Source organism: Toxorhynchites rutilus, chromosome 1, assembly GCF_029784135.1.
Source record: "Toxorhynchites rutilus septentrionalis strain SRP chromosome 1, ASM2978413v1, whole genome shotgun sequence".
In the NCBI taxonomy this organism is placed as follows: Eukaryota; Metazoa; Arthropoda; class Insecta; order Diptera; family Culicidae; genus Toxorhynchites; species Toxorhynchites rutilus.
Genome location: NC_073744.1, coordinates 179,739,027 through 179,766,344, shown reverse-complemented (window position 1 = coordinate 179,766,344; position 27,318 = coordinate 179,739,027). Strand labels below are relative to the sequence as shown.

The 27,318-nt window shown below is 38.8% G+C and overlaps 3 protein-coding genes across 11 annotated transcripts in view; 2 read left to right on the top strand and 1 right to left on the bottom strand.

Moving 5' to 3' along the window:
* The window catches only part of LOC129764721 (uncharacterized), a 53,018-nt gene extending 52,000 nt beyond the window's left edge, over positions 1–1,018 (top strand). For all 9 annotated transcript variants that reach the window (XM_055764167.1, XM_055764149.1, XM_055764144.1 and 6 more), the window contains exon 8: positions 56–1,018. In XM_055764167.1, coding sequence (XP_055620142.1) covers positions 56–685 — 630 coding nt within the window. In that variant the 3' untranslated portion in view covers positions 686–1,018. The remainder of the gene's footprint in view (positions 1–55) is intronic.
* LOC129764718 (probable ATP-dependent DNA helicase HFM1) lies at positions 816–26,886 on the bottom strand. The gene is made up of 10 exons (XM_055764121.1): positions 26,723–26,886; positions 26,013–26,655; positions 25,493–25,949; positions 25,309–25,434; positions 19,042–19,270; positions 18,817–18,977; positions 13,812–14,369; positions 13,541–13,752; positions 12,614–13,468; positions 816–909 (listed from the first exon to the last, which is right to left on the bottom strand). Exons 1-10 carry the CDS (start codon positions 26,823–26,825, stop codon positions 846–848), a joined length of 3,408 nt encoding a protein of 1,135 aa, XP_055620096.1. The 5' UTR covers positions 26,826–26,886; the 3' UTR covers positions 816–845.
* Positions 20,006–25,294, top strand: LOC129764770 (pro-resilin-like). The gene is made up of 3 exons (XM_055764243.1): positions 20,006–20,243; positions 20,312–20,392; positions 24,954–25,294. The coding sequence occupies exons 1-3, from the start codon at positions 20,166–20,168 to the stop codon at positions 25,080–25,082; spliced, it is 288 nt and encodes a 95-aa protein (XP_055620218.1). The 5' UTR covers positions 20,006–20,165; the 3' UTR covers positions 25,083–25,294.
* Positions 26,887–27,318: the final 432 nt, after the last annotated feature.

Genomic DNA, 27,318 nt, shown 5'->3' with positions numbered 1-27,318 from the left:
GCGCTTACAATCCCCTATCCGCTCAACTCCTCTCACCACCTCTAACCCATTTCAGATCAACATTCCCGAAGCACAGCTCTCGTCCTCCTCGACGTCACTGCCCTCGCCGCAGCAAACCGCGGGCGGTTCCTCCCAGATGAACAATCTCTGGCGCAATCTGAAAAAAATGAATCTCAACCATCTGATCAAACGATCCACCCAAGATCACCATCAAACTCCCGCCAAAGACACGGAGGACTTCTCCGCCAAAGCATCCCCACACCCCACAGCATTCAGCGAGCTGAGCAAAAAGTTTGGCCATCACCGTCGATCCATCAAAAACCGAATGCGGATTCTGTGCGACCGGAGTCAATCCTCGGACGGGCCCAAGCTGTCCCAATCGGATGAGAAGCTGCGAAAAAATTCCGCCAACGGACAACGGCAACAGCAGCAACAACTGTTGCTCGGTAATGGTGCCAGTGGTGGTGGTTCCTTCGGGAGGAACAAGAAATCGCGCAAATCGCTCTCATTAGATGATTTCCTGCCGCGAAAAAAACACCACCAGCAGCAGCACATGGGGAACATCGGGGTCGGGGTGCTTTCCAAGACGGACAAGGTCAACGATAAGCTGCACAAGGAGCTGAAGCGACAGCTGTCGAAACGATCCGACCGAGCCAACGGTGGCAGTAGCAGTATCGAACTCTAGATCGAGGGGTGAGTGTGTTGCGGTCTGCTCTTTTTAAAATTTTTCAATCATTACACAATAAAAACCTGTCAATATTTAGTCATTATTTTAGGGAACAAAATTCATATTTATTTTTTTAAAGCGATATCTGTTGGATATGTGTAAGAGTATGGGTAGACACTCACTTGAAGAAATTTTCCTTCTGCATCTCCGGCTCAGGGGCGGAGGAAAGAAATTCATCAATCCTGAAAAAAATATGTTTGGAAAGAAGATTAGATTTCGTGCCCTCATCCAGGTTGCCTTATCCTTATGTAGTGTTAGACATTAGATTAAATATAGCGATAGAAATGAGAAGCTCCTTTTAGAAAAATGTTTAAATTTGATCGAAAAGGATTGAAAGAACTGTCCTATGAAAAAAAACAAGAAGTGGGTTATATCTGAGATATAACCGCGAGGTGAACGTAGGACTACCGTTGGCTCTGTAATCATTTATTTGAAATTGCATCTGAATCAATTCTAAATGAATGAATGAATGAATATTCTGAAAGATGCTGATTTTTTTTCTTGTTAGTGTGTGGTTTTATGAGTATAAGTATGGAATTGTTATTAAAATAAAATTCAACTCTTTCGAACTTGTTGGTGGTCCAGAAACGAACCGATGGAATTTGAGTGACCTTGTGAAAGCTACTGAAGATGTTTGATACATGATTCATTTTTGTTTTCGTGAAAATAACACGAGATTTTTCATGATCACTCCATGCGCAGAATAGAAACTGAGGGCGCCGCTTCACGGTGAAAACGAAATAAAGTCTATATAACCTTGCATAAAATCCGCTATTTCACAACGTGGTATGTATATTTTGAAGAATGGCTTGGTATAAGTGTCGAACTTAATTTGTTTTCAACTAGATAAACGATGAGTAGCATGTGTTGCGCTAGAATGCTGCAAATCCTTCTGGTATCGACCCTTCCATTATCAATGATATAATCCAACATAATATGATATCGATTTCATCACAATTATCCACAATATTCATAACCTGTATCCATTATCAAACTCAAAATTTATGAATATTATCAATGATTTTGGTCCAATCGCGCGTTGAAATCATCCTAAATATACAAAACCCTAACTTTAATGGTTGAAATAAATCTAAATAGAAATGAAATGAATAATCACCGCCGAATCTTGCTTTTCAGTGAGTAGAATAAACAAACGTCATCACTTTTGTGGTTCTGGACTCTAATGTAGGTGTCGCATGAGCTGATTCAGCTTTGCGTAAATTAGCCAATTGGATTACATCACGGGAACACCAAGTCGAATGCGTAAATGCGAATATTCCTTCGCTTGGACGCATTCACACACAAACAATTTTTCATGCGAAAGCAGAACAGAAACTGATGCGAGTAAAAGTACTCACGCCTTGCATGTGTCCGCTATGGTTTCCCAAACACTAATGCAAGCGAGCAAAAGAAGTCCAGGTGCCTAGATTTTGCGTCCGTGTTCGGGAACACATTGCGATCACCAATCATCATCAATGAGCAATGATGATTTCAATAGTTTGCTTTCAAAACAGTTTTTAAGCTATTGAAACGATTTTTTGGACCAATAAATAACAATCATATAACTCGTTGACATTTTATCTTTCGGCTGAAGTGATTATTATACCGCTCCATTCAGCCGGTAAAGAGGTATTAACGTGCAAATCCTTGCACTCCAGCGTCACTCTCTCGTTTTCGAAACTTTGAACATACACCCCGGTACAGAAATGAAAGACGTAGTCCTACGTCAAAAAATGACGTGCTTTTTCGCTATTTTACGCTTCGATGATGGCGAAAGTAAAATAGTGTTTATGGTTCTGATACCGGAACAGCCAATCGCGCGTAGTTTTGGCATCTTTTACTTCGTTCCCTCAGTATTAGTGTCAAAGTTGGATCAATTGTGTGGAAATAATGAAAATCGTCGAGTTTGTAAGCACTTTTTGTTAATGATAATGAAGAAATTCCAGTCCACATATTGGGTGTGTAACCTCATTTGTTATTTGAATAATAAAATGAATTAACATATTATTCGAAGTATTGCCCATCGCTAGCCACTACTTTTGACGTAGGATTACGTCTTCCGGGAACATATTGAGGTACAAATTGAAAATCGAAAATCGAGCACATCGTGAAAATTGTCCAATTTCAATCGCTTATTGCTCAGTCATTTCATGATGGATTAATGAAATTTTTGCGTCAATCGATTTCGGCACTCTATAACAATTTTTTATATTGAAGAAAATAATACATGTCATGAAACTAACTATAGAACAATTGAAAAATCTCAACCCCTATCCTAACGGAAATACCCACTGCCGATTGGTCGAAATTGACGACACATGCGGCGGTTTCCTAACAGAGACATCAAAACCAAGCTGCCGGGGGAAACCGGCATTGCAAATACATAAAAGTAGGGGAACCTTCTGCTTCCACCGAAATATATTCCCTAACAGAGACATCAGAACCAAGCTGCCTAGGGGAAATCGGCACTGCAAATGAATGAAAGTAGGGGAAGCTTTTGTTCCTACCGAAATGTATTCCCTAACAGAGACATCAAAACCAAGGTGCCCGGAGGAAATCTGCATTGCAATTATATGCAATTCGGGGGCATTTTTATATTGCAAGTAAAATGCTTTGTGAGTCATACGATTAATTCTAGCAAATAAAACTTAAATTTGGAGCTTTAATGTTGGTTGCTTCGTGAAATTTCATATGAATGACCGACCGTGTATTGTGAAAAATTTTAGCTCAAGTGTAAGTGTAAAATTGTATATGATAGCAGTTAAAAATGTCTTGATATATGAAACGATTTATTTAAATTTTCATAAAAAAACCAAGGTTTGTTCCCACTCGAGAACGGGTCGTTTGGTTCAAGCTGTCTGTTTTGTTGTGTTCATTTTTACCCAAGGAAAGTTTATACGGCGATAAAATTGGAAAAGTGAAGAAATATTAGAAAAACTAATTTCCCATATGCTCTACATAGTGTTGTTAGTCCAATTAAAATTTGCATTGGGTTGAATTAATACTCAGAAAGTAAAAATTATAAAAGAAAATTACCTTTTCCATTTCAAATATGTTTTCTCTATATTAAAGTAACATTTTTATACTGATGAGGAAAGTCAATAATTGTGTTTGGTATTGGTAATTATTTTATATTACATTGATGAGTTTTTTTTTTCTTTATTTCATCCATATATAACAATTTTTATTTTTGACGTAGGATTACGTTTTTCGGGAACATATTGGTGTACAAATTGAAAATCGAAAATCGAGCCCATCCTGAAAATTGTCCAATTTCAAACGCTTATTGCTCAGTCATTTTATGATGGATTAATGAAATTTTTGCGTCAATCGATTTCGGCACTCCATAACAATTTTTTATATTGAAAAAAATAATATACGTCATAAAACTAACTATCGAACAATTGAAAAATCTCAACACCTATCCTAACGGAAATACCCTCTTTTGATTGGTCGTAATTGACGACACATGCGGCGGTTCCCTAACAGAGACATCAAAACCAAGCAGCCTGGGGGAAATCGGCATTGCAAATACATGAAAGAAGGGGGAACTTTTATTCCTATCGAAATGTGTTCCCTATAAGAGACATCAAAACAATGTAGCCTGGGGGAAATCGGCATTGCAAATATATGCAAGTCGGGGGCATTTTTATATTACAAGTAAGGTGAGTGATACGATTCATTCTTGCAAATGAAATTTCAATTTGGAACTTTAATGTTGATTGCTTCGTGAAATTTCATATCAAGACCGATCGTGTATCGTGAAAATTTTTGCACAAGTGTAGGTGTAAAATTGTATATGGTAGCAGTTGTGTTAAAAATGACTTGATATGTGGAATGATTTATTTCGATTATCATAGATAAAAACCCGGGAACACACCTGGGTTTTTATCTATGATAATCGAAATAAATCATTCCACATATCAAGTCATTTTTAACACAACTGCTACCATATACAATACAATATCGAGTGTAAGTGTAAAATTGTATATGATAGCAGTTAAAAATGTCTTGATATATGAAACGATTTATTTAAATTTTCATAAAAAAAACCAAGGTTTGTTCCCACTCGAGAACGGGTCGTTCGGTTTAAGCTGTCTGTTTTGTTGTTTTCATTTTCTCCCAAGGAAAGTTTATACGGCGAGAAAAATTGGAAAAGTGAAGAAATATTAGAAAAAGTTATTTCCCATATGCTCTACATATAGTATAGTATGGGTGTTGTTAGTCCAATTAAAATTCGCATTGGGTTGAATAAACACTCAGAAAGTAAAAATTATAAAAGAAAATTACCTTTTCCATTTCAAATATGTTTTCTCTATATTAAAGTAACAAGTTTTTACTGATGAGAAAAATTGATAATTGTGTTCGGTATTGGTAATTATCTTATATCACATTGGTGAGTTTTTTTCTTTATTTCATCCATAAATAACACAGGAGGCATCTCGTCTAGGATCACAAAGGGCGATTTTCATCATATCTCGTTCCACTTCGATATCTTTTATCTGATACGCACCATCCAACGACTGTTTACCATCCTTCTATCCAAGGCGCGTAGAAGTATATCCTAAGGTGGGCCAACTTGCTAAAATCACTCTTCAGCCATCTTGGAAGTCTACTGTGTTTTGTTTGTAAACAAAACACAATACGCTTGCGCCCAAGCTCACTCGTGATCAGTTTGTCTCTTTCACGCTTCAAGGAAATAATTCCCCTTCTGCTTTCTTCCGTACTGTTATCATATACCGCTCCCCTAACCAACTTAGTGACGAAACGGCCTCACCTAGTACCATAGACCCGTCTTGCTTCTATCATCATCACTCGGTAAACACTGGTGGAGTGAACAAACAATATCGAACAACAAAACAAAAAGGCCCTTTTCAGGCCCTAATGGAATCCTACGTCAACTATGCGGTCGTGTCTCGGACACAACCCTCCTGTCACTTTTTCTCGTCTTTTAGGCAATTTATGTATTGCATCGCGAAAGAAGCATTAATCTTTTGAAGCCAATAATGAATTCAGCCAGTTTCTGATATCCTGTTCTGATGTAAAGCGTATTCCACTCAAATAAACAAATGGCAAACGGAAGGGGCAAGGTCTTGCTTTCAGTTTCCAATGATTATTTGATCAGGTTTGCAAACCGTGTAAACCACGTCTGACACGTTCGCTCAGTTGGAGCATGGTCACCATAGACTTCCACCAAAATGTGATGACTGTGATGTGATGCAAAACAGATGCAGATTAGAATTTAGAATTTGATCGCATAAAGTAGGACATTTCTCAGCATAGAAATAACGTACAAAAAAGGGAAGGATGTTATTTTGTAGGTTTATCAACTTTATGTTAAAAAACATTAAAATTGTTCGTCATCTGTTCGGATGAATTTCCGAACTTTTCGTGTGATACCACCCATCGTTTTCTGCGCAGTACTGCTGTTTTTGCTATCTTCTTGGAAAAGTGGTGTATTCGAATTGTTTTTTTATGGTTCTGCCACATTTCTTCAATTTGCCTTTGATATCGTCCAATATCTCTCGAAAATCCGAATAATTTGGTGGATTGATAGTTTTTTCAATGAAGTCGATTTTGTTCTCCACATACCACTGGATGCCATCCCGGCTGTAATGGCAGCTTGTCAAGTCAGGCCAGAACTTCACTGGACCATTGTGTGATAGAATGAATGGCAAAATCCTGTTCTGAAGATATTCCTTGTAATTGTTGCCCCAGTGATAACAACCATTGTCTTCGTTCCACAACTACAGATCCCTTGCCAAATCGTCAACTCACGGGCAAATTTATCTGCGTAAACAAATTTGAACCCACCCTACGCTTGACAAGGTAAAATTTGTTACCGACTATTTGTCTAAAAACCCATTTTTTAGTACCCTATGATCAGAAGTGCCCTTTTCCACGAAGTGGCAACTTCAACTAGGGAAACAAAAAAAAAGTTGCACTGGATCATCAGGTGAGTACGGTACTTACTCGGTGGTTTTCACTTGATGTTTGGTCAAATAATTCAGTACAATTCTGGCTCGGTGCGATGGCGCGTTATCATCATGCAAAATCCTACATTTCTGGTCGTTTGCCAAGTACAGCATCTCTCTATCGCTTCAAAACAGATAAATAATATTCTTTGTTGACTGTCTAGCCCGGTGGAAGGTACTTATAGTGCACTACGCGTTGACAATCGTAGAAAACAGTCAGCATCACCTTCACTTTTGAGTGAATTTGACGCTACTCGAACGATTCTTGCTTTGTTTCTATGTCAAATTCATACACCCATGTCTCGTCACCCGTAATTATCCGTTTAACGAAGGTTGGATCACTTTGGGCTTGAGAAATCATCTCTTCAGCAACTGTCTGTTGATGGTGTTTTTGCACGAAATTCAGGTCCTTCGGAACAAGCCTGGTTGCCACGCGTGTCATACCCAAAACATCAACAACAATATGCTGTGCCGTTCCATATGCAATGCCAAATTCACTAGACATCTCTCGTAAACTGGTATGACAAATTTCAAGCTCTATTTTTTTCACTTTCTTCTAGTTTTCATCGGTGTTCGACGTCTCCCGGTAACGTTTCAGTACGGTATATACAATCGATTTTGGAATTTTGAGGAATTTTGCAATGTTTCCTCCCGACCACGTCGGGTTCTCAATGTGGTTGTGCGATTTTTTTTTCGTCTTTCGCGTTCCATCGTCGATAACTTTTGGGTGTATCCTTCAATCTTGATGAATTCTGTACTACTGAATAAACAAACCACCAAAACGCTGTCAATAGTTTTTCGATGTGACAACTAGGGACGCTGAAGTGAATAAAAATAAGCAACTAAATTCCAACTGGAACACACTTTATTTCTTAAGCTGCATTATAAGAACGCATAGTTCTAAATAATGTCTGTGTAATTGAAAAGCAATTTTTGAGCAATTTTTGTGCTGGAATGAAAGAGCTTGCTGGTCTGGTTTACACTAAAGTAAAAATGGCACAGACTGCGCATCGTGCAAATACATTTTCAGCAATCGTAAATTGATTGACAATTATCTGCGTTCTAAAATGAACCAAGACCGACTCAATGGATTGGCAATTTTTTTCGATGGTGGTGAAACCAATTGAGTCTAATAAAAAGAGCGAAGAAACAAGAAAAATTTTAAAAACTAAATTAGATCCCAAAATACACAAAATAGCCAATTTCAAGAACGGGAAAGATGGCTCGATTATTGTTGAATGTGCGGAAGGAGATAATGTAGAAAATGTAAAACAAAGAATTGAAAGCAATCTTGGAGAGAGGTTTAATACGTTTATACCAAAACCAATTAAACCAAAATTGAAAATTATTGGGATGAGCGATCAATATTCCTCTGAGGTTTTTATCGATTATTTAAAAAGTCAGAATGATAACATTTCTATCACTGATGTTAAAGTTGTTGCGAAGTATGAAAATCCACGCTTGAAATATAATAAATATAACACGATTATTGAAGTTGATCATGACACTTATGGCCACCTGATGACTGCTGGTGAAGTAAGTGTTGGGTGGGATAAATGTAATGTGATTGAAGCCTTTAATGTTTTGCGATGTTTCAAATGTGGAGAATTTGGACATAAGAGCACCGACTGCAAAAAAGAACAAACATGTTCAAGATGTAATGGAAAACATAAAACATCTGAGTGTTCATCAACAGAATGGAAATGTATAAATTGCTTGAAAGTTAAAAAGGAACAAAAAATGAATTTGGATGAAAATCATCCAACTTATAGTACACAGTGTCCTGTGTATCGGAGATTACTGGAGAAGCAAAAAAGCAACATTTTTCAAACTAAATAGCAATTTCGGAAAACTACATGTGAAAGTAAGTTGGCAATAATCTATTTGAATATAGCTGGGCTTTGTACAAATTACGCAGAAATGCGATTACTTGTAGAAAACGTGCGTCCTCAGATGGTTTTTCTTTCTGAAACTCACATAGTTAATGAAGAATCACTTGACCAGTACAACATACCGGGTTACAAAGTTGTTTTTTGTTTGTCGCACTCTAAACACACAGGAGGTGTTGCAATTTATGCAAAAGAATCAGTTAATTTCAACATTCGGTTAAACGAAGCTGTTGAAAATAATTGGTTCTTGGCTATTTCAGTTGAAAGGGGCATGCAGATAGGAAATTATGGAATTGTATACCATTCCCCTAGTTCCAGTGACCAGCGATTTATTGAAATTTTGGAGAACTGGTGGGAAAATATCGTTGATTGCAGTAAATTAAATGTAATTGCTGGTGATTTTAATATTGACTGGCTCAATGTACGAAATTCGAATCAATTGAAACAATTATCGCATTATTTCAACTTGAAACAAACGGTTCTCGAAGCTACTAGAATTTCTAAACATAGTAGAACTCTGATTGATCACGTCTTTTCAAATTTTGCTACTGTTCATTCTTCGACCGAGGCCAAATTTAAAATAACTGACCATGAGACAATTTTTGTTAACATTGAGAATGGACAGCATGACAGTGATGGAAATAAAGTAAAGATCAAATGTTGGAAACGATATTCTAAAGAATCCATGTCTCAGCTTGTGTCGGCAAGCCTGGATTTTGTGGCAATGACTGGACATCTGAATGATAAAGCAGCTGTTCTAACTAATATTTTGAGAGAGTGTACGAATAAATTAGTAGTTGAAAAACATATTGATTTGAGCAAATTCGAACAGCTGGTACTCTTTGGATCTGATGCGCCTCAAACGCAAAAGAGACAAAAAGTACAAAAAGTTTTTGAGAACTAATTCAGAAAACCATTGGAACATGTACACCTTAGCGCGGAACATATATTCACGGGCCTTGAAAAAGACTAGATGTGAATATATACAGAGGAAAATCGATGAACATCAAAATAATAGTAAAAGACTATGGAGAATATTAAAAACATTATTAAAATCGAAAAATAGTATACCGCGTTCCATAGTTTTCGGAGGGTCAGAAGAACAGTCAAACCAAATTATTGCAGAGAAATTTAACAGTTATTTCGTTAATAGTGTTCTGCTGATCAACCAAAGTATTGCGTTGGTCAGAGAACCTGACGAAATAATACAGCCGATTACTATCAATAGCAGACTAGATTGTTTTTCACCTATCACTTTTGTTGAATTGAAAGGTATCTGTTTTTCATTGCAAAAATCGGCTGGTACCGATAATGTCAACGCGAAAGTGATTCAAGATTGCTTTCACATCATTGGACACGATCTGCTGGACCTGATAAATGACTCTTTACGAACTGGGCACGTGCCAAAGGTTTGGAAGGAATCCCTTGTGATTCCAATCCCCAAAGTTAATGGGACGGATAAAGCCGAAGAGTACCGCCCTATTAACATGCTGCACATATTAGAGAAACTGTTAGAACTTGTTGTGAAAGGTCAGCTGATACATTTTATAGATAATAACAGTTTGCTAATACCAGAACAGTCGGGATATCGAGAGGGACACTCTTGTGAAACCGCGCTGAATCTGGTATTAGCAAAATGGAAAGAGAATATCGAGGCGAAAGAGACTATATTTGCGGATTTCTGGATCTTAAACGCGCTTTTGAAACAATTTCTAGGCCCTTATTGTTACAAACACTGAAGCGCATTGGAATTGTAGGGATGGCGTACAAATGGTTTGAAAGCTATTTGTGCGATAGAACTCAAAAGACTCGTTTCAACGATTCTGTTTCCGATCCCATTGGCAACTCACTCGGGGTGCCACAGGGAAGTGTTTTAGGGCCCATTTTGTTTATTTTATACATAAATGATCTGCGACGAGTTTTACGATACTGTGACATTAATTTGTTCGCGGATGATACTGTCCTGTTCATCGCAGCTAAGGATATAAAAGAAACCGCGGAACACATAGACGAAGATTTGCATTCTCTGGCTCAGTGGCTTAAATTTAAACAATTAAAGTTAAATGTTGGCAAAACAAAATACATGCTCATTTCTGCAGCAAACTCCAGTATTGACGTAAATTTTGAAATAGATGGTGAGACATTAGAACGCGTTAAAGAAATCAAATACTTAGGAGTTATTATTGATGACACGTTAACTTTCAAGTCTCACATCAATAATGTCATCAAAAAGATTGCCAAGAAGTACGGCGTTTTGTGTCGTTTGAAGAAAGAGTTGACAATAAACAGTAAAATTAAATTGTATAAATCATTGCTTTCACCGCACATAGATTTTTGCTCGTCGATCCTCTTCCTTGCAAATAATACACAATTAACGAGATTGCAGCGTTTACAAAATAAAGTAATGCGTTTGATTTTAAGATGTAGTAGATACACTTCCTCCAGTTTGATGTTGGACGCGCCACAGTGGCTATCTGTGAAGCAGAGAATTTATTACATGACAATGGTGTTCATCTTCAAAATTTTGAACGATATGCTGCCTCGATATTTGTGTGATCGAATTGAAAGAGGAAGTGATGTTCATAGATACTATACAAGAAACGCGAATGATGCAAGAACACCCAACTTTATGTTTAGTAGGTCGCAGAACTCGTTGTTATATAAAGGTATAAATTTCTTCAATTCGATGCCCAGAGAAATTAAACGTGCGGCAACAATGGCAGAGTTCAATAAAATGTGTATTTCACACGTTTTATCTGTTTTGTAAACAGGTTTTATAATTTTTTTTTTCCTAAATCATTCATTTATGTTTTCAATTGATAAAAATTAATAAAATTTATTTACAGGTTAAACTACCATGTTCGTACTGATGATGATGATTTTTTTTTGTTTTGTTTATGTATATTGTAAAAAAAAAGTAATAAGCGTTGTCTACGAGAGTTTGAGCCTCGCGCGCGTTTGGTCGGCCTGGACTATGTTAATGGAACACTGGCAGAACACTGATATATAATGAAATTTTTATGTGGGTCTGAAGTGGAAACTGGAATGGGGATAGCTCATTCAGAATTGTCGTAAACTATCTTATCATAAGATGGTTATATCGAGTATTTGTGAATGTGGCAGATCTCTATCATGTTCTATGTAGACACTTTTAGATATTGGGTTCGATTCCCAATCTGTCAAGGATCTTCCCGGGTTGGAAATTTTCTTGACATGCCTTAAAAAAACTTTGAGTCTGAAGTTGGGATTATCATTATGATAATGTCGATAAGGATAGGACCATTGTTTTTCTTTTAAAGTTTTTGCCTATTTATGATGTTCGATTAATAGAAATTCATGCCTGCAACAGAGTCAGTTCGCTGTTTTGTTTTATAATACTGATATCTTAATTTGGTTAAATATAAATATTATCTATTAGATAAATCGACCAGTTCAAACCTTTGTAGGGGTATGAGGTGGGTCATCATCATCATCGATCGAAAATGAATCGCTAACAGATCTTGATTCAAATGCAATTGAGGATCATTTTGCTTCAGTTAAAGCACGCAAGGTAAAGATTTGACTACAGAAACATGATATTTGCAAGTGATTAAAAAATCTTGAACGAGAGTTGTCTGAAAATAATTTGGTGTTATAATGACGAGTTTTGGTAGAAGTACTACGAAATTTATAGTAGAAAGGAATTGTAAAGGGTCAATTGAGAAATTAATCAATAAATAGCTCTGCGATTGGACCCATGAGCGTTCGCTTGGTATGAAAACGTGAATGTTTTAAATTATTGATAACAAACAAACCATTTTGGGCGGAACGAAGTTTGGCGGTAGTTTGTTAGTACTCAAAAATTGGAAGCGGGCGAGGCCTCAATTGCTATACTTTCCACATTGTCCGTAGAACGAACACTGCATTTGTTATTTCTATTTCATCAAAAACGTGCCCTATTTTTTTATTTGCACCTTTACTAAAAGACGTAGTCCAACGCAAAAAATATATATAGCTGGTTTAGATCAACTAAGGGTACTCACCCCAAATCCAGTTCTCTGTCTGTCCGCCGTTTGTGGTAGTAATTCTTCCGATAGAACGAACCATTATGGCCATCCGGGCTGTACATCGTTCGGAACGCCTCACGCTCATGGCGTGTGGAAGGCTTGTTCCTAGGTATTTCGGTGAACACCCCAAACAGACAAACTCTGCGAACAGGGCTTTGCTGGCGTTGTCGCAGGATCTCCTGGTCCTCCGGGCGTCCAAACAGAAGAAACGGATTTTGTTGAAACATCTTCTTGAAGTATTCCCTTCGCATCGCCGCGTCACTACTACCCGTTGGCGGGGAAATGTATGGCGCCAGTGGGGCGGCTGGTTTTCCCGAATGGGCAGAGGACTGTTTATTTTTGCATATTTCATAGATCTGTACATCCACAGCAAGACGTTTTGGTTCAATTTCAACAACTGTATTGTGAGTCTCGCTATCCATTCTCGCTAAACTTAATCTAGGTTTTTGCGTGAATCGAAACGATTCAAGCGAACGTTTTCTCGGGCTACTATCTATTGTTATAGTAGGAATAGTATTCAAAGTTGCGTTGAAATCATCTGTGTAGTTCGAGAGGTTCGAAACTGTTTCATCTTCCGATGAAACTATGATTTCATTTGAGCTTTGCTTATGATAGTATTCAGTTATCTTCTTGCTGGCACCCGCTACTCGGCGGGTTCGATGCTTCTCCGTCGTAGACGTTACGGTCCCATCCTCGTTTATCACGACCGTTGTAGTGCTATCCAACCCAACCCAATTGCTGCAAATTACATGGCCGGTAGCACTGGTTACCGTTGCGTCCGACAGTTTGAAACACGTCTGGTAGGAATAGCTGCCGCCAGGATTAGCATCACTAAACACACACACACACACACACGAATATATTAACGGTAACAAGTAGTGATAAAAACCAGGAAAATCTCACCAGTTGTCCATGAAAAATAAGACATTGTTGTTTGTGTCGCCAACTAAGACCGATATTTTAACGGCTATCTGTCTGTCGTAATCTTGATTGTGCTGAACAACTGTCACTTCCATCATATAATCAGGCTTCAAAACTAGATGAATCGAAAATACCGGAAGTTTTCGAACAAAATCAATTAAATTGTTACCAAAGGGCGGAGCTTTCTTCACAATCTAAAAAGGAGGTTTAATTGGAAGTCGATTTTGAGACGCACCTCGTCAACACAACTTACCACTTCCAATTCCCTCGGATCAGTATCCATTATCTCTCGGAAAGTAATCTTTCCTCTAGCGGCCAACTGATTCGAGTAGACCGCTCCAATCCCCTTCAGCTGTTTGGCAACGTACGGGCTATTCTCCCACAACTCTGCTTCCAAACACTGGCGCAGAGTTAACGAGCTAATCAGGGCCCGATAAACACCACCCACTGGTACATCATCCCGTTCTCCAGCAGCAGCTGCAGGGTTCGGCGCTATCTGTCCTACTGAAAGAAACTCAACCGCACATCTGGCTAATCGCCGGCCGACGACCACCATCCGTGAGGCTTCCTGCTGCAGCGAGTGGTTCCCGATGGGTAGATTTCCCAGCACGGCTTGGATCAGACAGGACGTCATGGCACTGGTGTTCTGGATTCGTCCACGCAGCGGAAATCGAATGGTGGGTAAGTGACAGTTCGAGCGGTTCAGCTCGTTCAGCATTCGCTTGTCACTGTTGCGACACCTGAAGGCGGAGAACTCGTCGCAGTACATGAGCAGAGTGAACATCTCCAGCAGCGGTTCGGTGCCCTTGATCTGGGAGGGACAGAGTGGAAGTTGAAAGTTAGAAGACAAGCAACTCTCATATAAATGAGGTACTTAATAGGTTTGCGAGCAGGAGAGCGATGTACCGGATGCATATTAGACCAACTAAAAAACTAAGGAATCAACACTCGCAAGCAATTAACCCTCCTGTTTCAGGCTTTATTGGCATTTATTTGAAGAAGAGGGTATAAGGGTGCTCATACACTGTTTGACCGAAGCCAAATATTTGACTCTTCTTGACAGATAAAATTTGGTCAACGTGTACTGATCAAATATATTCTACACAAAACACGACAAGCAAATATTCAATTATTGGATGCCTAAAATATTTTTTCAGTCTGTTCTTCGAACCTGTCGGTACATGGTTAGGTTACCTTGGATATTTCAGTTGATTTTTTTCCATGTTCGGTGTTTGATATTGTTTACTACAGTTTAAAATTGAAGAGTGGCAAACAAAATAGTGTTTGTACAAATATCAAATCAAACCTTATCTGTCAAAAAATATCAAATATTTGACCTCCGGGCAAACAGTGTACGGCCACCTTAATTGAATGAAAAAATCTTCAGAAAATATGTTTTCTTCGTCTTTATTCAGTTTTAATAGTCATTCAATTTAACCTCTTCGAAACAGAGTAAATTCAGATACTCCAACACAAATAACGAAAGTCGACTTTTTTCTGTTATTAATTAAAAGTAAGCAACTGAATATAATTCATGAAAGCATATAAAGCTATAAAATAACATAAAAACGTATAATTCGATGGTGGTTTCATTGGTGTAAGAATCAGAACATACCATAACGGCATGCTCGAGACAAACATATTTCTTACATTTATGCTGACCAAATAGTTTAGGACTAAAAACGGGACACGTAAGCCAAAAAATTTCATATTTTGATATTTTTCGAAGAGTTTTATTAAGTGAATAAAATCGACTATAAGACAAAATATACAAACATTATAATTTTTGGATTTTTTTCATATAATTTGTCGCATTCCAGATCGAAATTCAGTTTGACAATTATCATAATTTTCATGGTTTCAACATTGAGTCGTAACTTTTCCTGTATCACAACTCAATATTGGAAACAAATCAGAAAACGGGTCACGATTTTATGAAATAATGTTAACGTTCATTACTACATTGAGATTCTCTAATCCGCAAATGATTTGAGTTAACAAAAAATGGAAGCATTCCCATTTACCCATACATTTCTTATCTACCCGCGCTGTCAATATGGCGCAACTTATGCATTAGTGAGATACAATATTCATATACCAATGAGAATCAAATGCAGCGTTCATTGTATGGACATCGTGGAGAGAGGAAATAATGCAATGTAAGCTCCGCCTGTTTTTAACAGAGTATAAATAAATCAGTATAAATAATAAATAATATAAACAAAAAATTTTATGAATTCAAAGATGTGTTCGGACTTATTGATGACATTTTCCGATCGATCATTCAATTTTCATGAATTCGAACATTGTTTCCGGGTTAAAAGTGGCGTCAAAGTGCAGCGTATTTCAATTTTTTTTCGAGATGACACTAGATCTCGACGTTTCATGCAATTTTAAGACATTAGGCATCAAAAAAAATTTCGAAAACCCCGATTTCCTTTACCTCCCCCCTTGAGTGATTTGTCGATTCTCAAAAAACTCAAACTTTGACCGCTTTGCGCCACTCGCCCTCAAGTCCAATTGAGCTGATATTTGGCATAGGGTGTTTTTTTTCCACACAAGCCATGGCCGGGAGTTCCAACTCCTCAACGAACCTCACATTTCTTCGGCTGCCTCCGAGTGGCAGGGCCACCCAATCTCTTAATGTCGGTGGAGTTCCACATTAAAGATCGTCGCCGACCACAAACTTAGCTTCCTCCCCTATTTCGAGGAAGTAAAGAAGAGCTGAGCTACCCGATTGAACCTTCTGGAAATCACCGCACCGGAGCAACAACAGGAAGTTCAGGTTACGGGTGGCCAAAGCTATCATCAGCAGCTGCCTCACCTATGGTCTCGAGCTGACGTGTTTGGCCGAAGATAAGCTCCCAAAACTCTGGCACTGGATTTATAATGAGACACTACGGACTGTCTCCGGCCTCCTGCCATCAACACCAGCTGCCTCTGTCTGCGCTGAAATTGGGGAACCCCCTTTCAACCTAATCATCGACTCGACCAATGTAACTAGAACTGCCAGTTTTTTGTCGAAAATCAGCGGTAGGGTAGAGACCCACCTGTCTTTAGCATCACGATACTGCAGCGGGTAGCGCATCTCATCCCCGATGGCAAAACAATCTTGGTTTGGGGCGAACGACTGGAGGTTCCCAACTGTTCTCGTGGAGAACGGTATCAGGAACAACTTCCGAGCCGGGGTGAGCTCGCCGGTCTGCCAGCGCACTTCAAGGCCATCATTGAAGAAAAACCGTCTCCACGAAATTAGGTATACGGACGGCTCAAAAGGACCATCAGGAGTTGGCGATGACTATAACAGATTCATTTCCAGCAAAAAAAGTCGCAGAACCGGCGACTAGGTTCAGACACCCATGGGTACAAGCCGTTCTGGTCCGAACTATGGTTTGCAGAGAGAGGGCAGTTCCTCAGAAAGATTAAAGGCTCGCTTGAAGCATTCGAGGGCGTTAAAATGATGCGAAAACAACGAATCCTGTCCAGATTGAGCACCGGCCACTGCTCGGTCTCGCACAGTTTCAACGGAGGACCTTTCCGTCTACTCTGCGACCACTGCCAAATCCACAACTCCGTCGAACATTTCCTGTGTGGTTACCAGAAATTTGATGATATGCGAAATCTCTATGGAATCAGCGAGAGCGTACGGGAAGTATTAAGCGACAATTCAGCGAGGGTAGCAGCGCTTTTCTGCTATTTAAAAGATGCCGAATTGTTCTTCACGATCGAACATGTGAACAATGGATCAGCCACGAAGATCCTTATTCCTTCCCCTCCACGATGAAGGGGAATAAGAACTCTTCGGCATCTTCAACGGCAAGGCTTCCTCTCCACTGGCCTGGAGCCATGGTCCGAGGACATCCTAGCCATCTGATCCAGCAAGTAGAGAAACACCAATAATTTTTATTTAATTATTTAAAAATGTTTTAATATGTTCTTAATGTTATTATTCTAGTTCAAATTGTGGTTCGTTTATGTTAATTTTTATGTATATTTAATGTCATTTTTGTTTAACCATGCGGCAATATCTACTGCCGTCGCTATAGAGGCGTACCAGACCAGGAGGCTGAAAGCCTCTTAAATAAAGAATAAAGAAAAAAATTTTTGAGGTGGTGAACATTTTGTATGGGGTAATTTTTTGGAATTAGAGATGACCATTTTCATTGGCACCTTAGTACACAACTTATGCATGTGACAAAAAAACCAAAAATGAAGGGCCCTATTCCAGAAACGAGCACTCGTCTCGTTTGTTTTCATATTCCAGAAGCCGAGCTCGACTAAAAACAGACGAGTAGCTCGTCTGGTTCGACGACCGTTTGGCCGCGCTCGTCAATGAATCAGTCGAATCGTCTAGTTTGTTTGATGTGTTTGTTCACCTTGTTGATTGAAAGCATTAGTATCCTTCTACTCCGCCTTTATCTTCAAAAATGGTTTCACGGCTAAACTAGTATTGCATAATCAATGTATGTTTTCAACTGCAACCATCAAAAATCAATTCAGTAATTGCAAGATTTTACAGATTTTCAAATGGGCCTCTTCCAAACAACACAACCAAATGTAAACATTGAACTGATATCCAGGGATGCTAGATGACTGTTTTGAATGTATTAACACGGCACGAAAAGGGTCTTCACATATTGAAGGAAAATGAGTAATTCAAAACAACTACTTTATTGGAAATACATATATCTATATATATCTATATATATATATATATATATATATATATATATATATATATATATATATATATATATATATATATATATATATATATATATATATATATATATATATATATATATATATATATAGATTTAAAACTTTTCTTGATAAATCGTTGATTAGGTGAACAAACATTGCTTCCAATAAATCCATAATAAAAAAACGTCTGAGTGATGAAACCATATGCTCAAGGAAAAATATCAATGAAACCAAAAAATAGATGAAACTTATTCCTTTTTGTTATGTTTTTTTAATATTTTGGCATCGATTGAACAATTTCAAAATAGTTTGTTGCTTTTCTCTAAATAAAAACATGTATTCTCATCTGACATCACTGATCATACCAAGAAAAACTGACTGAAGTCTCTCCAGTCTACCAAATAAAACATTTCAATGAAACTCGTGTACTGGAATGGGATATTTTGCTCGTCTCAACAGTGACTAAAGCCGAGACGAGACGAGACGAATTACTCGTCTCGTTTTCTGGAATAGGGCCCGAAATATGATAAAGATAAAGCTACTTATTATACTACCTTTCTGAGCAGTTTAACCGTCCGAAATCTGAGACAGTACTGAGCCATGAGTCGACCGTACAGTGTAGAATTAATCGTCATCCTCCCATCGGCGCCTTGATCTTTACCGATCTTTATGAGGGCGTATTTCTCCAGAGCCCAGAGCTCGGTTTGGCAAAACTCTGAAAATGGAAAAAAACATAAACCTGACGGTTTTTCAAACACAGAAAAAAAACAGAAGGGAACCTTCTAAATTCCGTTCGATTTGTGTCCTGTCCAGTCCCTCCGAGAAGCCATAGTGGGCGGGAGCGGCGAGTGCTCGTTTGTAGAAAAATGTGGACCGGATCCAATCCATCGCACTAGCCAAATCGACAATCGTTCGCAGCACAATTTCCGAGTTCAAGTGCTCGGCCAGATGCTCGTGTAGGAACGACTCGATGGGCACGGATCCGGTAGCGAGACGTTCATATTTTTGCTTGAAGCGCAAAAAAAAACAAAACAGTGACAAAGGGAAGATTAGTTTAGTGTTTTAATTCCAGCTTGAAAGTGGCATTCATTAGTAAGTGGGAAAACACTGGAAATAGAAGATTGACAAGGCAGAAGAAGAACTCGTCCTTCACGATGTTGCTTCGTGACCGTGCCCGCGCGCGATGTTGATTGTAAATTATGTGTGCCATCATTTGAAACACAAAATGCAATCGATATTGGATTCACTCAGAAGCCCATCCTTTTTTTACTCCTACGAACCTGTCAAATCTCCCGCGAAGATGATTCTAATTGGGGGAGCATGTTTAATCTCGATGCAAATTTCTCACGTACGAAACTCTCTGACCCACTTTCGCGGGAGGGCTTATAGAAGCACAGGACCTTGCCAAAACACGAGTGCATTCCTGACGAAACCCAAATACCAACCCCATCGCGAAGATGGCTGCTGATTGTGAACAGCTCACGGGGCTCGTCGAATGTTGTTCTAACTGAATAACTAACTCACATCGCTCCGCTCGGCTGTAGGTTACATTGGTATTATTTTAATGTATCCCTCTCGGGGCAGCGCGCCATCGCCATCGCACTCCCCCGGCCCGGTTGCACTCTTCCGATATAACATGTGACAACTTTGGCGAAAAAGGCTCGGCTCACGCCAGATCAAGTAGCAGCAGCAACTGTTGCTGCTGTTTCGAATCTGCTAAAGTTCAGCTCATCACCAAACCCCAGTTGAGATGTATAAATAAGGAATTCCCGTGGATGAATTGTCTCATTTGCTAGCAGTGATTGGACCCCGAAGGAACGTTATGCAGTCTGGAAGTGTTTAGCGGATTTTATTTTCTTTTTGTTTTTGTGCAGTGATTGAAGAGCGGAACAATAGAGTCAAAATGTTCAAGTTGTTATTCGTAGTGTTCTCGTTTCTGTACGTCGTATATTCGGCACCCCAGGCGGAAAAATATGAAGCGGTAATTTGTGGAATTTTCAAACACTTTGTATGTGCCGATTTCAAAAAAGTTCCACTCTCTGTTCTCAGTATCAGTACGAATATGAAGTCAAAGACCCCGAGAAGCAACTGTTCTTCGACAAGAACGAAGCGGGAGATGCCGGTGGAAAGGTATGTGAATGTATAATAAGTCCATTAATTCTAGAACCCATTCTAGAAGCAGATGCATCAATATTTAATAGTTCTGTCAACGTGACATTCATATGTTAAACAAATCAACATATTATTAATGCAATCGCTGCTCAGAGATAAATATTACATGAAAATTAAATGAAATCAAATTACATGAGGTCAATTGATCCTACTTGGCGAAGGGCTGTGATATAACGTCAGAACAATAATGTCACCCAGACGGACCTACAAACATTTCAAATTCATAAAATAATAATGAAGGTTCCGCCTCATCCCCCTACATAGGTTTGAGTTGATCGATTATCTAATTGGTAATTTATTTTCAAAAAACCTAACCAGTGTACGAACTGATTTAATCTACAGATATGAGATCTCCTCTTTGTGATATCGGAATTTCACTCAGCTTTACCTATTCGAAAGTTTCTTTGGACATGCTTGTAAAAAGTAAACGTTGAATCTTGTAGTTTTTCCAAGTCACATAAAGACGTTTTTGCTGTCACGTCAAGCCGTCCCATAGCATTTTCTGAGTTCTCCGAAACATGATTTGTCAGACAAACTGCTCTGATCTCCAGGGCAATCAAACATTTGACCCGTTGGAAAAATTTCAGGCTGTAGCCTGTCTGTTCATTTTGACGATTGTTTGCTTGATCTTTCGGAAATCGCTCATGGGCCTTCTTTACTTAACAACATTTGCTCTCTCGATCTTCAACCAAACCTCAATCATAGATGTGCTCCTTCGTATCAAGGCTTACATATTTAATTCCACTACAAGAACAAACTCTACTATCTATGTCTATATATATATAAACAAAATCTTAAGTCACGGTGTTTGTTACCGAACTCCTCCAAAACGGCTCGACCGATTTCGATGAAATTATGCACAAAAAAATTGGTAGCAATGAGAATAGGTTGTAAACCATATATGATACCGCTAGGATACCGATTACCATACATTTAATAGCAAATATGGCCTATGGAGAATTTTTTTTCCTGAATATTTTTTTGCGTTTTTCTTAAATTCGACTTCTAAAATACAAAAAAAAACAAATAAAATACACATACTTTTGATCGCGACTATAGTACTTTTGTATAAACAATATCCAAATAATGAAACCGTCGTTCGTTTTTCAAATGGAACCAATTTATTTACGATTTAAAATGACAGATGGCGCTAAGTCCGTTCCATCGACCTTCACAAGTAACCTCAATTCGTCTAAAGCCAAGGGTGCATCGCCGGCGCAATGCATTATTGAAATTCTTTAAATTACACAAGCTTGAATTGCAAAATGAAAACACGCTATTATCATCAATCCTGATAATACACCAGCTGAAGAGCACGTGCGTATATCCAATACGAATGTCGTTGAAGACATTGCTGGTGACGCAAGAGCGACGCAAGAAATTGTGATTCGAAGACGAAACAATAATATGGTAATATGACACAAAAGTTCATTCACCTCTAGTATCTGAAATGACAATTTTCCCAGGATTATCAGTTTAAAAGTGCGTCTTAGGGAAATATATTCCGGTCTGCACAACTAGAGATGGGCAAACCGTTCACGAGCGGTACGAATGAACTAGTTCTCCAAAAAGAGTGAACGAACGGTCGTTCTTTTTCAAAGAACTCCCCACGAACTGATTCCGAAAGAACGGTTTGCGAGTGAACTGTTTGAGAGCGAACTGATTGAGAGTGAACTGTTTGTGAGTGAACTGTATGGAAAACAACTGTTTGAGACGAACTGATTGAGAGTGCTATTTGTACATACGGGTTATGAAGCACGCACGTACGCACATACATATCCATATATCGATGGCTTGAATCAACTAAATATACACACACACTTATCTTCGCTTTGCGCTCTTCTCAACAGGAACCCTTTCTGTTAATATTTCGATTCATCCTTGGTAGAGATAGTTTTGCTAATGTTATGCGAAACCAAATTACACACAAAATTTCTGAACCATTATTTTCTTGGTGAGCCGATGATAGCCTAATTTGATGATTCCGCACACAATTGTGTAGTTCGAAACCTAAATGGAATGGCGTCAGTTTGATGTAACGATTGCAATTCCAGAGACATTAGTAGTAGTGGTTGTTCTCCTTTTTTTTATGTTTTCATTAACCCCTTCGCGTACGAATTGATTTTCAATAGAGCGTAATCTAACCCCGGATTCAAAGCCAAAGTGCTAATTAACGAAAATCTCACCTGTAACATCCCAATCTTTCGTTTGGTAGGACAAAGTGATCCTTAAGGCAGTATTCTAGTTTAGAAATTTCGATTTGTTTGTTTCAGATAACCAGAAGGGCTGGAATCGTGTACGCCATGGCACAACTATTTTTCAACCCTTCATCAGCTCTTAAATGTTTTATATATATATGTTTTATATAGTTATGAATATGTTTTCTCCGTTCAATTTTTGTTTTGTTGTTAAAAGATAGATGAACAAATGATATAATGGATAGTAAAACTATTCTTTGTTTTATTTTTACGGAGCTCAAAAACGTCAGAAATTCGTGTCTTTACACTAGAATACCCCCTTAAAAACTGCTCTTCAGTGCAGTATCAAAGATAACGTCGCAAAATGGACGCTAAATTCGGGAAACATTCGGGAACGAGGGTACTGCCTATCAAAAAAGGTGGACTAATGTGCGATTCACATAGAACGTTACGGAGAAGAACGTCTACGTTCCGTCAACGTCTCCACCAATTCACACATGCAGTCAATGCTTCCACCAGCACCGTCACGTCAAATGTCAAACGAATGATTTATGTAGTGTTATTCATGGTGTCGCCACCTACAACAATTTTAAATTGCAATGCCCTCTTTCAAATCAGCATGCCTAGAATCAGTTCTAAATTTTGAAAAATTCAATGAAAATCATTGAATTCAATTATTTAACTACTTAAACCCCGTAGTCCGACCCTTATTCAACAATAATAATAAATAGAATATTTCTCTCAGCTATTCGCGAATGATTTTCACTCCGAAATTTGGAGCTAAGATATATGTTGGCATAAAAAGTACAGTAAGTTACTTATCAAGCGATATGCTGAGGCACCATTCAGTGTCGCATTGGAGTCGATTTTGACCAGTAATTGGACATTCGCAACTGGTGGTGACTTTCAATGTGGGGCCATAATTTGGGCTCCGAACACAATGTTTACAAAATTGTCCAATAACAGGTACAAATTTCCAATTAAACGTATTACATCACAGATCTGTTCAATTAGCTTAATGTCGAATTAGATATAAATTACTGTGCAACCAAATCAAAACAAAAGCCGAGACACAAAGCCCAGACAAAAACCAAACGAGCCGTCCGTCTCCGTCAATTATTTTTTTCTACAAATCCTGCCGGTCGTTTTCGTTGAACGTATGCTGACGGGTCGTTACGTTGCCGGTGTATGTGAATGTTTCCATAAGAAATGCATGGTAGAATAACTGACGTAACGTGACGTGACGGAACGTAGACGTGACGTGGATGTTGTATGTGAATCGCACTTAAATCTGCTTCTTTCAATGCAGAACAAGTGCAGAACTCTATTTTTGAGCAGGTATTATAGAGATTTGGATAGCACTCGTTTCATTAAGTCCTTCTCAAATTATTTGGAAAATCCTCCGAATATTCCGGTCATTTCATCAAGTTATCAACATCCCACATATACTCTGCAGATAAAAATGCATCAGCAGTTCGTCATGTCAAATTTACTAACAGAGTTCAGTTTGCGCTTAAATATGACGTTTATAACTTTCATTCAATATATATATATATATATATATATATATATATATATATATATATATACCATATATATATATATATATATATATATATATATATATATATATATATATATATATATATATATATATATATATATATATATATACCATATATATATATATATATATATATATATATATATATATATATATATATATATATATATATATATATATACCATATATATATATATATATATATTTCACTGAAAAAGTTCGATGATATGGAACCATTCTATGGATAAATAAGGAGTTCTCAAAATGGGTGGAAAGTTTTAACATTCTTGAAATGCAGAACAGATATCATTCATTTTTGAAAACAAATCTGAATATACCGTGATGTACCCATATACCGCTCAGCTAAGACAATATATTAACTATTGCAAGTACATATTGTTCTCAAATGTGCTACTTGCTTGGAATGTGTTCAATTACTGATAAACATACGGATGAGAGCATTGTTGCATTCATACTACCTATTATGATGGAAAATATTTTGCTCCGTTCGGTCCTAATTTCAACCGACAAAAACATGTACTTTTGAAAAATATTTGTTTAACGTGTCCACGTGGACATTACCTTTACCCCACTCCCCCTCACCATGGACGAGCATGGACATTTTCGTACCCCCACCCTCCCTAAAGTTGTCCACGCGGTATTTGGACAGCCCTTAATAACTGAATTTCCGAAAGTTATGGATCGCGGACAACTGTTTTGAGCTTTCATCAATCTTTTCTATATCCTTTACTCGAAGGTCTCCGGTAAATACTCGGTTTGGCTCCCGGACGGCCGGCTGATGACTGTGAAGTACACCGTGGATAAGGAGAGTGGTTACGTGTCCGACGTAGACTTCCAGGACAACGCTAACCCCCTATCGGGATAACGGACGGCTTCCAGGCTGAACCAGAAACCTCCAACGGCACGGTAACGGACAATTTAGCACAATGAAGCACAACTAAAGGCGGTCGACAAAACTACCAAAACCATCATAGGGCGGGAGAGTGACACCATCAGCGGCATCTCTGTAAAGAACTCTAGATTGTAAATAGCGGACGTGATTATTTGTTATAAGTAAAATCATTCCTCATTACCAGAGCTGCTTCTCTTACCACATTGTCCCTTTGCGTCATGATGACAGCCACCCCGGAAGTGTCGAACTGGGGCCGACCTGCGCGACCTATCATCTGAAAGATGCTACTCTCTGAGTACTCCTCCATGCCGTAGTCGGTGTACATCTGAAAGGAAGGCGAACTTATTAATTTGCTTGAAAAAAAAAGAAACCTGGCATTCAACCTGTGTCGATTTGATGATCACCAGATGTGCCGGTAGATTTACCCCCATCGCAAGTGAACTTGTACAGCACAGCAACGGAATGCGCCCAGCTCGAAAAGACTCCTCTACCAGTTTACGGTCAGCGAAGCTCACTCCAGCGTGATGATACCCATAGCCCGACAGCAGACAACGTTTCAGATCAGTGTTTTGAATTCGTTCTACGATGCTCTGTAAAACATTGCACTGTTCCTGCGTTAGTCTTAAAGGATGACGCTCCACCAGATGATTAGTAGCCGTTTCGGTGGCTTTACGTGTGCTACAAAAAACCAACGTTGGTCTTCCACCCGAGTATTTGCTCACTATCTCGAACAGTTTATAATTAAGATTTATATCGAACCGGTAGGAGGATGTGTTCGGATCACAATGATAGCCCAACACATGTTTCTGTATTTTGATAGGCCGACGAGATTCATCTATACTGTTTGAGGAGGAATGAATAAAAAATCAAAACTAGAAACAATCGCGTTATAAAACACTCTACTTGTAGTAGCAGGTGATTTGGCCATCGCCAACCCAGGCAGCCAAATCTGCCACATTCGGGACAGTAGCCGACAATGCAATTATCCTCATCGGCTCCACTCTTTCCCCTACCGCCGAATCGACAAATCGATGGATGCTGCGCATCCGCGTAATCACCGCCTCCATGGTTGGCCCTCTTAAGGCATCATTCAAGATGTGAACCTCATCGATCATAACCAGCCGAATCGATCGCACAAAATCCACATTTTCCCTCCACCATCTAGTTATCGAGTTCCATTTCTCCGGAGTGGTCAGTATCAGGTTCGACCCCGTCAGGTCCCGGAGATCGCGAAACTCCGTATCCCCGGTCACCTCGACGCACTTGATTCCCAACGGTTCGAATTTACCCTTCCACCCGACCAACTTCTCCGCGCAGAGTGCTTTGATCGGGGCTATATAAACCATCTTGAAGTCGGCGGAAAATTTGCCATCCTCCAGCTGCATTAACAAACGCACCATCGCTAGCTCGAAAACGGTGGTTTTCCCAGAGCCCGTTGGGGCGCTGATGGCGAGCGATTTATCGGTATAAAGGATGTCGTCCATCACCATCGATTGAATCTCATTGAAGGTGGAAAACTCGTGGAACACATGATGGAATACGGGTGCTTCATGATGTGAAATGAAATTAGTATTGTGTTCACACATGCATTGGAAAAATTATGACATTCTCACCTATTTCTTCCACCGATCGCAGATTTCCCGTTCTACCGGTGTAGATGGATGGTCGAGGGTGGCTGCTCCAGTTCCTGGAAATCAATGGCTGTTTCTCCTCCATTCCGGATCCAAAAAAAATTCCAACGGAAAAAATGAGTACAAACACGTGGAAAATTTAAATCCTTTGTGATGTCGCACTGTGAAATATTTCAAAATAAAACCTAGCAGGGGTGTGAAAAATGAAACGTTTTTGCTGTTATAAAATGGTGCGACTGTTATACAATGGCTCGAGCTCTGTTCCAATTCGAAATAGTTAATGAATAAATAAAGTCAATTCTATTCCGTGAGATGCCTTAAGTCACAGTTGTGGCATCCTGATCAGAGCATTTACACAATATTACGTAAGTTACCATTAGTGTGTCTGAAGAGAGCGTCATTTAGAAGCACTGTTGAGAATAGAGCCACAAGTGGTAGGATATCACAATAGTATTACCGAAGACGAATTGCGTGGCTACAGTCTGTCATTAGGTGAGATTTAAAGTCGTGCCACCCTATGTTATCTACTCGGATATCAAATAGATGCTAAAAAAATATCGTGGCTTCCAGAATAGAGC

Bases quoted from the DNA above. Each gene is read 5' to 3' on its own strand.
- LOC129764770 (XM_055764243.1), top strand. From the start codon at position 20,166: ATGTTCAAGTTGTTATTCGTAGTGTTCTCGTTTCTGTACGTCGTATAT. The intron at 20,244-20,311 runs GTAATTTGTGGA...CTCTGTTCTCAG, and splicing joins AGGCGGAAAAATATGAAGCG to TATCAGTACGAATATGAAGT. The intron at 20,393-24,953 runs GTATGTGAATGT...CTTTACTCGAAG, and splicing joins CGGGAGATGCCGGTGGAAAG to GTCTCCGGTAAATACTCGGT.
- LOC129764718 (XM_055764121.1), bottom strand. From the start codon at position 26,825: ATGGAGGAGAAACAGCCATTGATTTCCAGGAACTGGAGCAGCCACCCT. The intron at 26,656-26,722 runs GTGAGAATGTCA...CACATCATGAAG, and splicing joins GCGATCGGTGGAAGAAATAG to CACCCGTATTCCATCATGTG. The intron at 25,435-25,492 runs GTTGAATGCCAG...CCTTCCTTTCAG, and splicing joins TGATCATCAAATCGACACAG to ATGTACACCGACTACGGCAT.